This window comes from Hyaena hyaena, unplaced genomic scaffold (assembly GCF_003009895.1).
Source record: "Hyaena hyaena isolate Hyena2069 unplaced genomic scaffold, ASM300989v1 scaffold_258, whole genome shotgun sequence".
NCBI lineage: Eukaryota > Metazoa > Chordata > Mammalia > Carnivora > Hyaenidae > Hyaena > Hyaena hyaena.
Genome location: NW_024080891.1, coordinates 139,605 through 151,076, shown reverse-complemented (window position 1 = coordinate 151,076; position 11,472 = coordinate 139,605). Strand labels below are relative to the sequence as shown.

General features: G+C 55.4%; 1 protein-coding gene across 3 annotated transcripts; it reads right to left on the bottom strand.

The window, feature by feature from the left end:
• Positions 1-1,511: 1,511 nt before the first annotated feature.
• TBXT (T-box transcription factor T) lies at positions 1,512-11,144 on the bottom strand. 3 transcript variants are annotated; one of them, XM_039245530.1, is made up of 8 exons: positions 10,939-11,144; positions 10,286-10,550; positions 9,441-9,575; positions 8,342-8,403; positions 8,160-8,221; positions 6,441-6,617; positions 4,500-4,629; positions 1,512-2,338 (listed from the first exon to the last, which is right to left on the bottom strand). In XM_039245530.1, exons 1-8 carry the CDS (start codon positions 11,142-11,144, stop codon positions 2,065-2,067), a joined length of 1,311 nt encoding a protein of 436 aa, XP_039101461.1. In that variant the 3' UTR covers positions 1,512-2,064. The 3 variants fall into 3 exon arrangements, with proteins under 3 accessions (XP_039101461.1, XP_039101462.1, XP_039101463.1); XM_039245531.1 differs by having other exon boundaries at positions 6,441-6,614; XM_039245532.1 differs by lacking the exon at positions 6,441-6,617.
• Positions 11,145-11,472: the final 328 nt, after the last annotated feature.

Below are 11,472 nucleotides of genomic sequence, written 5' to 3'. Positions count from 1 at the left end.
CCAGGTCTTTTGCACCAAACTGTGGGATCTTTGCGGTCCATGGTTGCCACCGCCCCTGCACGACCAGAAAACCCTGGTTATTTACGTATTAATTCCCTGAATTTGAACCGCGGGTCACCTTTAGAGACTCAGACACGTCAGGACCCTGTCCATCTTCTACATGTCAAATCAGTCTCCCTGGCCAGAGTCGGAGGCCCCTGGAGAAAGGGCCGTGTGACTCAGTCTCCCTGCGGCGCCCAGCATGGGGCAAGGCTGTGCCCCAGGAACATGACCTCAAGAACCCTCCACCCACGCCCCTCTTGTCCCCTCAGGTCAGTCCTGGGGGACAAGACACCAGCCATCACGGAGCAGGCGGCTACAGGGGAGGGCAAGTTTTGGGGATCCCAAGGGACGTTCCACTCCCTCAAAGCCCAGCCTCTCTCCAGCAGACCCCGCGTCTGCTGGGCAGAAGCCACCGTGCAGACTATGGCCCGTTTCACTTCCCACTTCTCCTTAGGCAGTGGCTTATTCAAAAATTATTTTTGTAACACATTTGTCAGTAAATCTTCTGATTTGGGGCAGGTGTGCAGGTGAGCAGCTAGAAAACCCAGTGGTGACGAAATCGAGAAAAACTGGGGGCAAAGAGTAGAGGAGGACCGTGTCCCCCTTGGAAAGCAGGCACACGTGCACCAAACACTCAGCCCTTTGCACTGCGTTCTGGGTTCACACTCAGCATGGCAAATGGATTATCACGTCCTAGAAATAGCGGAGGACCCGAAGGAAGCCCCAGCCCTGGGCTGAGCCCCTGGCAACGACAACTGAAGAGTTCAATACGGGAGGGAGTAGGTTAGCGGTGCTGGCTTGTAAGAACACCTCTCCCACTACTTAGCCCCTCTGCCTCATCCCTCTCCACCTCTAATGTCCACGACCCCGCGCGTATCCACAGTGCCACCGCCTGACTGGCCGAGCTCCGATGGACTGACCATCTGTAACTTACCCAACAGAGGATCTGAATAGGGGGCTCAAATATACAGCATCAAAATAGGGGTTCAGCCGCTAGATGGAGAGAGGGCCCCAATCGAGCGCAAGCACCGTCTGCTTCTCTGCTGGGAATTCAAGCGGGGCAGATATTTACAAATGCCACACGGTTTACACGTCACTTCGTGTCAGCGCTTGTGCTTGGATCGGGTGGCCATCTCCTGCCGTCTTTCCCGTTCCATGCTGCCTTCCTCCACGACGGGGTGTTGACTCCCGAAATCTCGGGAAAGTCATTTATCATCTTTTGCATTTTTGTGGTAATTCGCGACGTGTGAACACACGCAGAGTCCACGTCCAGTTTTGCAGCGCGTTAGATGAAGTACTAGAGTTCACAGCAGATTACAATGCCCCTTGGGGTCAAGGTCATTGCCACCGGCTCTCCCAGAATCTCGCCCCCCCCCAAAAAAAAGAGGAGTCTGAATAACAACCAGACCAACCAAGTTTGGATATTGCCTTTATTTTGCAGAAAACGGTTTCCTGCTGATTGTCTTTGGCCACTTAAATGACAAGTGTACACAATCATAGGCTTAACAACACAACAGATTAACTACCTATGCTCCAAACGAACACATTCTAGTGGGCAGAGCGGGCTGGCCTGCGTTTCAACTACAATCTGCTGTCCTCGGCTGTGACGTTATTCTGTCCTTCACGGCGCAGGCCCCCCTGTGACGGCCGCCACAGAGGGTCTGGGAAGTCCTCCAAAGCAACAGGGAAGAGAACTGAGTGTGCTTTCTCTCCTGCCCGAGTAGGACTGGTGGGGGCCAGGTCACGTACGTGCTGGGCACGTGCTTCTGACCCCAGCAAACGCTGCTGGTTGTGAACCGTGGTAGATTCGGCCAACTCGCCCACTGCAGAATTCACTGCAGGTGCGCACGGCGGGCTCGGCACCCCCGAGAACAGCAGGACACGTGTCCCTCCCCTTAAGGGCTGGGTGACAAGCCCTATTTCCTTCCCTTGACCCAGGAGCGGCCACCGTGGTACCTGGGAGATCGATCAAATCCACGCTCGTGGCCACCACAGCGAAGTGTCTACGACGCAGGCCACCGTTCACATGGAAGGTGGGGACACGGGGGTCCACGAGGCTATGAGGCGGGCTTGGGCCGAGGCGTCATACTGGCTGTCGGGAATGTCTGTGGCCGTGGGGACCCCTTCGTACAGCGGGGATCCCGAGGAGGGGGAAGCCGGCACCGGGTGGGTGAGAGGCGCAGCGTGTGCGGATGAACCCCGGAAGAACTGGGCTCCCAGCCCGTTGGACATCCCCGCCGTCTGGGCGCCAGGCGTGACGGTGCCGTTGCTCACGGACCACAGGCTCGGGTACTGACTGAAAGGGAGAAGTGGAAAAGTCAGGCACAGACCTGGAGCGAGGCCCCAGACCAGCTGCGGGAGGAACAACGACCCGATTTCCGACGAGCGCACTCGACGGGGTCCTCCAAGCAGGCCCCTTGCTCTGTGAGTAAACCACACCCTGAGGTGTGCACACATTCCGGGAACATCTGTCAACAGGAAACACAGTTATGGGAGACAGACTGAGAAGGTCGTGTGTGCCTGCACGCGGCTCCCGCCAGACTGGGGAGGTCACGTGTGCACGCGGCTCCCGTCAGACTGAGAAGGTCACGTGTGCACACGGCTCCCACCAGACTGAGGTCGTGTGTGCACACGCTTCCTGCCGGAGCACCAGCAACCCTCGCCATCAAGGACGCCAGGCTGGCAGTTCCGCGCTCTTGTCCAGAACCCCACATGCCCAGATATCCGGAACCAGATGCTTCAGAGCGTGGGCTTCCGCACGCCCCCACCCACCGTGCTGATCCTGGCGAGGCAGACAACACCCCCCCGAAACATGGTGGTTTGGAAGGTGCTCCTCACTGCGACTCCGAATAGACACCGTCCCCTGCCCCTCGCCCTGGGAAGCGACACCGGCCTGCAGGGCGGGAAGAACAGGTCTGGGCGGCAGACCCAGAACCCTGCCCTTCACTGGCGGCGGCAAGGACACTGGCCTGTAACCAAGTCCTGCTTCCCAGTCCGTGGAAGGAGCGGCTGGAAGCCGGTATTAGACCCTTCAGTCTGGGAACATAGACTTAAGCAGGTTTCAGCTCTGCTGAAACTGTTCTGAGAAAATGTCTTTCTATATAAATAAAGGAGACCTTACTCTATATTGTGCTGTTACCAAGCCACGTCCTGTATTTCAGATGTATTTGAACTTGAAATCAAACCTGAGTTGAAGGCAGTCGTTTACTGTCCCCATTTTAAAGACAGAAAACATGGCTCTGAGATGCCCAATTCGAATGGTACTGTACCCCCGCCCTCCCCCACCGCCTGGGGTCTGTAACCTGCAGGTGACTCCATTTATGTGCCAGTTTCTAAGCGACCTTCCCGCCCTTAAAAAGTTGGCTGCTTTGCGCACTTTAAATCACTGTTTGCTTTATTTTTTTACAAACAGACGCTTAGGTCTTATTATAAAGGAATTATTTCCTAGACAAAAGAATTAAGATCTGAGGCATACTACGGTATTCTGAATATAATGAATTACACTGCTTTCGAAGTCAAGATAACTTGTCTAACAGACTCACGCTATTGTCAGCCGACAACTTGCCGAATCATTTAATATCTCCGACCCTGTTTCCTGGGTAGAAGATGAGAGCTGACTTTTAACTTTGTCTTAGTTTTTTATAATATTCCTATGAAAACCCGTACAATATGGTTAGCAATCAGCTTGATGTCTTAGGCCAATCTCCCTCTACATTATTTTCAAGTTAATAATACAATATTCATTGCTCTTTACTAGTTAGTTACCAGCATATATGTTAAGGACTTTGGTCCTGTATCCAGAGAAAAGCCAACTAAATTTTTTCCTTATTGTAACAGCTCTTATCAAGAAAGGTTCTAGAGGGGCGCCTGGGTGGCTTAGTCGGTTAAGCGTCCGACTTCCGCTTAGGTCATGATCTCGCGGTTCGTGGGTTCGAGCCCCGTGTCGGGCTCTGTGCTGACTGCCAGCTCAGAGCCTGGAGCCTTTTTCAGTCTGTGACTCCCTCTCTCTCTGACCCTCCCCTGCTCACGCTGTCTCTCTCTCTCTGTCCTAGAAATAAATAAAAAACATTAAAAAAAAATTAAAAAAAAAAAAAAGAAAGGTTCTAGAAACATTTCCTCAAATTATGCCTGCTGACCCCAACTCTGTAAAGACAAGCTGAGGATGGGGTCACTGAGCATCCTTTTCTTGTAGAAACGAGCCTCAGAGAGTTTAAGAGATTTGTCCTCTGCAGGATGTCCTTAGTGCCAGAGGCAGAATGGGGGCCCTGGCTTCCCTGCGACCGCGCACTCCATGCCACACGGCGGCAGGCCACCTGGGATGCCCGGGTGAGCGGCAGAGCTACACACAGCGGCCCAGCTACCCACAGGCGAGGGGCAGAATACAGACCAACGTATGGAAAGGGCAGGAGGTCACGTCAGAGTGCCAGGACCCGCCGCACAGCGGCTACACACGTTACCTGGAGGCCGCGGGCGGGCCGGCGCCGTGGGCCAAGGGCAGCACGCTGCTGTGGGCCGGCGTTCCAAGGCTGGGCCAGCTGTCGTGGGGCTGGAGCATGGACAAGCATGCAGACGGACTGTCTGAATAGGCTGCGGACGTAAGACGGCATCGTTAGGGGTGCGATCTTCCCAAAGTAGCAGAAAGCAGTGACATACCGCCGCCGACGGCAGCTACCCAACGCCAAAACCAAAACGTGTGTGGGCTAGGGAACTTAGGAGACAATCCACTGGCCCGTTTCACTGGTCATCAGAGGCAAATATTTACGGCCATATGTATATATTGGAAAATACATTCTAGTCAACCCAAGCTTTTTCTTTACCTTTAGATCAAGAATGCCCTGAAGAAATGGAATCCTACAATCACTTGATTGGGGATTAATTATCTTTAAATTTTTTTAATGTTTATTTATATTTGGAGGGAGAGAGAGACAGAGCGTGAGCCAGGGAGGGGCAGAGAGAGAGAGACATACACACAGAATCTGAAGGAGGCTCCAGGCTCTGAGCCAGCTGTCAGCACAGAGCCGGACGCGGGGCTCGAACCCACAAACCACGAGATCATGACCTGAGCCGAAGTGGGACGCTCAACTGACTGAGCCACCCAAGCTCTCTAGGGGCTAATTATCTTTAAAAATAAAAATAGGGGCGCCTGGGTGGCTCAGTCGATTGAGCGTCCCACTTCGGCTCAGGTCATGATCTCGTGGTTTGTGGGTTCGAGCCCCGCGTCGGGCTCTGTGCTGACAGCTGGCTCAGAGCCTGGAGCCTGTCTTTGGATTTTGTGTCTCCCTCTCTCTCTGACCTTCCCCTGCTCATGCTGTCTCCATCTGTCTCTCAAAAATAAATAAAACATTGGGGCGCCCGGGTGGCTTAGTCGGTTAAGCGTCCGACTTTCGCCTAGGTCATGATCTCGCGGTTCGTGGGTTCGGGCCCCGCGTCGGGCTCTGTGCTGACTGCCAGCTCAGAGCCTGGAGCCTGTTTCAGAGTCTGTGATTCCCTCTCTCTCTGACCCTCCTCTGCTCACGCTGTCTCTCTCTCTCTCCTAGAAATAAATAAAACATTAAAAATAAATAAATAAATAAATAAAACATTAAAAAATTTTTAAATAAAAATAAATGTAACTTTAACCTGTCTTTCCCCAAAACATCATTTCTGAAGATTTGGAAGGACTTTAGAAACACTTGCTCTGGACAAAACTAAAGTATGATCTTCAAATCTCGGAGTCCGGCCTCTGCTTGAACAAGTCCCAGTGACTATTTCTTGCCCAGATAAACTCCTTTCGTTTCAAATCAGCTTTAACTGCTTAATTGTTTTATGGTGTTCATTAGCTATGTTCCTCTTTTTAGAACCAGACAATATGAAGTCTAGCCGCGCACGGTGTTTGAGGGAGTTAGGGAGAGGGACCTTAATGGTCGGGCCCTGTGCTCACAGTCCCTGAGCACGCGTCAGGGTCAGCTGGAAGACTGCTGACTCGGTCAGCGTGGGGTGGTTTCCAGGTGATGCCCACACTGCTGGCCCCAGCGCCCCACTTGGGAGAATCACAGAAAATCACGCGTGGGTCTAGTTCAGCCAGTAAGTCTTAGGCTGATCTGCCCCATCATCATCTTCAGACAGGTTCATCAAAGGTCCAAACCAGGGCCCTAAGATAGACCCAAGTTCGGGAGAAACGGCCACATTCGGCACCTCAAGCCCCCTGGTCCGGGTCCGGACCTCACACCTTCGCTGTGAAGCCAGCAGTGGCCTGGGTGTGCAATAAAGGTTCGTCTTGAGCCAGTAGGGCGCTGGCTTGGCTGTGCTCCAGGGGACATTCTCCTACCCCGACCTCCGGAATCTGTCCCACAGGTGCCTTTCCGGGAGCGGTCTTCCATCCACCCCCAAACCCGGGCCTGCTCGGACTTAGAACTTACTTGGAGAATTATTCCGATGCGCGTAAGGGCTGGGGTAGGGCGACGGGCGGTGGTTCCTCAGGGCGGGGTACCTTTCACAGCCGTGCGTGGAGGGAAGCGAGAGGGGGCCTCCGAACTGAGGGTGGGGGGCGGCGGGCGGGCACAGGGTGCTGGTTCCAGGGATAAGCCACCCCCCTGCTGTGAGAAAAGAATGCTGAGTAACTGGCATTTGCATTACCTCCATTATTTAAAGGACAAGAGAGCGAGACCGGGAAACCGTGGGTGTCTTCCCAGGGGTCCCGATGAAGGAAGGACTCCGAGTGTCCAACACTGAGTCCCCAGGCCACGTCCTAAGGCATCCGGGTTCAGCCCCACACGTGAGGGGCCACAGGTCCCCACGCCTACTGAGCAGCGCGGGGGGCCCCACCCACGGCCAATGCCCCTGCCTCCTCAGCCACTCTTGCTCAACCCCCAGAAAGTTCGGCGGCCCGTCAGCTTCCAGGCCCTAACTGCGGAGCCCGAGAAAATGTGGAAACAGATAAAGCTCAAAGCCGGACACGCTGGAGACACACCGGGCGACTCGCGCGCGCTGCACCCCTTCCCCTCCCGTCACCTGCTCCTACCGCCGCCCCCCAGGAGCTGTGCCCCCTCTGGACCAGGTTTCTTCCCACTTTTCTTCTGCTTTTAGTCTCAAGGTTCTCCCCGCTGTGCATCAGGGTCCCTCCCTCCACACGCAGCCCACCTCTCACCCTCCAATCTCTTCTCCAGTCACTGGTTTTTAAGGCTTCTTTAAAAAAAAAAAAAAATTTCAGAAGAGCCACCTCTAAAGGGACAACTATTCTGGCTCTAATTTCCAAGCCACAAACGATTCCTCGGACGGCATTTACATGAGTGAAGGTCCAGGTGTGCCGAGTGGCGGCGGTGCGCGAGCCGCGCTCCGCGAGCTGTGCGTGTCGTTAGCCGCGAAGAGGATTAACGAAGAAATAGACCAGACAGCGAGCGTCCGCGGAATGAGCCACGCTGGTCTACGCGGCCACCGGAAGAGGCAGCAAACATGAACTTTTCTCTCCCCCAGGTTGGAGGGAGGGGGGACCAATTACTTAAGATCCAAGCCCCTTCTCCGTACACAGAGAACACCTGCACAAAACTCGGTCTCCTGACGGATGGCCCTGGGGGCCTGCACCTCCGGGCTCTGCCTCATGCAACCGGGAAAGGGGGCTGGACTGGAGGCACGCTCCCCGGCCTCCAAGCCACCGTCCCCACCCAAACCAGCCTCGGGTGACGGGCCGCTTCTGGAACCGAAATGGGCTAAGGGGAAAACCACATCCGCTCATGCGCATCTTTCCGAACACGGTCCTTCAGGCTTCCATGGTCAACAAAGAGAAAAACCGTGTCTATCGAGCTGACTTCTCCACTTGCCCAGCACGGCAGAGTCTAGCCACCCGCCAAGCCCCCCGCGATCCGACCCAGCCATGGCTGGAGCTGCGTCGCAGCCAAACAGAAAAACCCGGGAAGTTCTCCCCAGATTCTCTGTCAAGGGTGCGAAGCACCAAATGACCCCCACAGCCCTCCGAGTGGGAGCGAGGGCGAAGACCATAGCCTCAACGTCATGGGCCCATGTGCCTTGCAAGGCTCCCCAGCCACACTCAGAAACGCGCCCTGGGCCGCCTCTCTGGCTTCCGGCCCCGCAGCCTAGTCCCTGGCACAAGGGACACTGGGACAGAGTGCCACAAACCGTACATTGGGAGTACCCGGGTTGCTGGCTGTCTCCGGGCTCTTCCATCATATCTTTGTGATCACTTCTGCCAAAAAAATACATCGATTTGTCAAAAAGGAGGACTTTAAGAAAATTTCCATTTGCAGCAGTATGTCCTCTTTCTGCACGTTTCTTTACCAAAGAGTAGAAGTTAGAAATCTCTCACCTTTCCTTCGCATCTAGGAAAGCTTTTGCAAATGGATTGTATTTAATTTTAAGAGCTGTGATCTGAAAAACAAGAATTCACAGTTACTGGTACCCTCTTGATCAGCCAGAGGATGTAGTTTGGGACCGAGAACTTGGAAACATCAGTGCGTCTCTTAATTATTCAGACATAACCAGACTTCCTTCTGGTGTATTTTTCTTTTTGGATCTAACACGGCTGAGCAATGGGAACATATCACAAAGAACAGTGCATTTATGAAAGTTTTTAAAAGCTGCTTTTCTAAGCGGAATTCACGGTGAGTTCAACCCACTTGCTGACAACCTTTTGTGTGCAAAAATCGAACAAACATGGCTCAGAACATAACTGGGTCCTCTTAGGAAAGGGCGAACTTCCACTTTGGGTTGGTAGTCAACACTGACAACTTAACCAGCTAAACCAAAATGTCTGTACTTTGGGCTCAGCCTTAGAGATTTAGAGCCACTGACAGGTATTTTGCACCTTGCTGATTCCTGCCGCCCCCCCCCCCCGCCGCCCCGAGTCCTGTTGGGGACGATTTCGAAAGATTTCCTCCCTCACTCACTCTTGTCTGAGAGAAATTCTCGTAGTACTTAACCTAAAACTTTTGTTTTGTTCTTTTCATCCATAGATCCATCTGGTAGATGGTGCCAGTTTTAGACACTTTTGCAGAGAAATAAAGGGAAAATGACTGATCAAGGTCTAAGTCTAAATATTTCCCCTGTCCCAATTTTTAAATTTTTTAAAAAATATTTATTTTATTTTTGAGAGACAGAGCATGAGCGGGGGAGGAGCAGAGAGGTAGACACAGAACTGAGGCAGCCTCTGCGCTCCGAGCTCTCAGCACACAACCCGATGCAGGGTTCAAACCCACAAACCATGAGATCATGACCGGAGCCAAAACTGGCCACTTTACGGACTGAGCCACCCAGGCGCCCCCCTCCCCCATCCCAATTTTATGCTCATGGTAGGTTATTTGAAAAGGTCTTATTTATCAGTCTAAAATACGCCAGCACCAACACACACTGCCTCCGTAGGCTTTGCGAATTCGGAGGGAGCACTGCCCACCCTCCCCGCTGCTCACCTCCTCGTTCTGATAAGCGGTCACTGCTATGAACTGGGTCTCTGGGAAGCAATGGCTGGTGATCATGCGCTGGGCGCCCCCAACTCTCACTATGTGAATCCGAGGCTCGTACTTATGTAAGGAGTTCAACATGATCTAAGGGAAGCACACACAAAGCAGACCTTCAGAGAACGAAACTTCCACGGCCCCGCTGTTGGGGAGAAAAACACAAGCAAGGTGCAGAGAGAGCAGTGCCGCTCACAAGGGTGTGTAGCTGCTGGTTTTCCCACCAGCTGCTGCTGATGTAAAGGAAAGAATGTGAGATGCTACCCCCCCGTTATAGACAGTGAATGCCCATCGGGAAATCCTTTGACCCTGCAGAGTAACGTTTTAACGCTTCCAGGATGGTGGCAAACCTTTACAAAAGCCGGAGCTTGTGTGTGCGTCCCCTGAACGTGGGGGGGGGGGGGTCCTCCCAGGGAAAATTCCCCAGGGAAAAACATTCTTACAAAATGACAAGTTTACAAGTGTGTTCAGAGCTCGCAGCAGCAAGGTAGCACATATTTAGCTCTAAAGTGACCACTGCGGATCAAGGCTGATATTTTCTCTGCCCCTAGGGGAGTCGAGGGCTTGAATGCAAAAGTTCCCCAAAGCGGGAGACCCAGACGTCAAAGGGGAAGCTCTGCACCCTCCCCCCGGCACTGCAGGCCTGGTGTTACCATCATCAGTTTACTATAAACAACCCCGAAGGCCTAATTGAGGAGGCAGCGGCAGTTTCTCCAGGACAGATGTCACCTCGGAGCAAGCACGGCCTGTCCAAGGCTCCTCGGGGAGGAAGGTGCGGCCCTGCGGCCCGTCACACCTACCTGACCCCCTCCGTTGAGCTTGTTGGTGAGCTTGACTTTGCTGAAGGACACGGGCGCCTTCATCCAGTGCGCCCCAAAGTTGGGCGAGTCGGGGTGGATGTAGACGCAGCTGGGCGCCTGCGGCTCTGGCTTGCCGCCGGGGACCCACTCCCCGTTCACATACTTCCAGCGGTGGTTGTCGGCCGCCACGAAGTCCAGCAGGAAGGAGTACATGGCGTTGGGGTCCAGGCCGGACACGTTCACCTTCAGCACCGGGAACATCCTCCTGGAAAGGAAGGAGCGCCGCAGAGGCCCCCCCGGGGAGGAGCCTTTAGCCGGAAGGCAGAACACCTGGGACAGCGGCATCTGCCATTTGGGGGCTTCCCAGAGCCCCCCTCGGTCCCCGGGCGTCCTCCACGCAAGCGCACGGCCCCGGGAGGCAGGGTCGGGGAGGACCTGGTCGGGGGGCTTCCGCGCGCCGCTCGGGCGCAAGCGTGCGCGAGGCGCGTGTCCCGGGGACCCTCCCAAACTTGCGCGGGGAAAACCTCAGAAGAGCGACGACGGGGGGACACTGGGCTCCGTGGCCGAGCCGAGCGGAAAGGAGCGAGAAGCCGCCCGGCTGCGAGGGCCCCCTGGGCGGTAGGAGGCAGGGCGCACGCCGACCCCGCGCCCACCTGCCGTTCTTGGTCACGATCATCTCGTTGGTGAGCTCCTTGAAGCGCAGCCACAGCTCGCTCTCCTCCAGGCCCACGCGCAGCTCGCGCTCCGTGGGGTCGCCCTTCTCGCTGCCCGCCTGCAGCTCGCTCTCCACGGCGCTCAGCAGGTGGTCCACGCGGTACTGCGCGCTCTTCCCCGCGCTCTCCGCGCCCGGCGCGCTCATCCTCCCGCCCGCCCCTCCCCGCCGCCCCCGAATCCCCGACCCGCTACGCGACAGCCACCTTCACCCCGGCCGGCGGCCGCTTCTCCGCGAGGCGCCGGGCTCCCGGCACCGACCCCGGGCGGGGGGCGAGGGCCTCGACCTGGGGGAGGGGGCGGCGGAGAGGGGTGGGGGGAAGGCTCTTCCACTTGAACTCCCGCGAGGCGCGACCGGCGCAGGTCTCCGGGGGCTGCCCCGGCGTCCCCTCCCATAAATAGGGCCGCGGCGGCCGCGAGGGGGCGGGCGGATTGGGCCGCGCGCCCTTTGAAGTGCGGGGGCCGCCGCCCATTGG

Coding starts and splice junctions, on each gene's coding strand:
- TBXT (XM_039245530.1), bottom strand. CDS start 11,144: ATGAGCGCGCCGGGCGCGGAGAGCGCGGGGAAGAGCGCGCAGTACCGC. Junction 9,576..10,285: donor AGCTCAACGGAGGGGGTCAG/GTAGGTGTGACG, acceptor TGCTTCCCTTAG/ATCATGTTGAACTCCTTACA. Junction 4,630..6,440: donor GCATCGGAATAATTCTCCAA/GTAAGTTCTAAG, acceptor TTACGTCCGCAG/CCTATTCAGACAGTCCGTCT.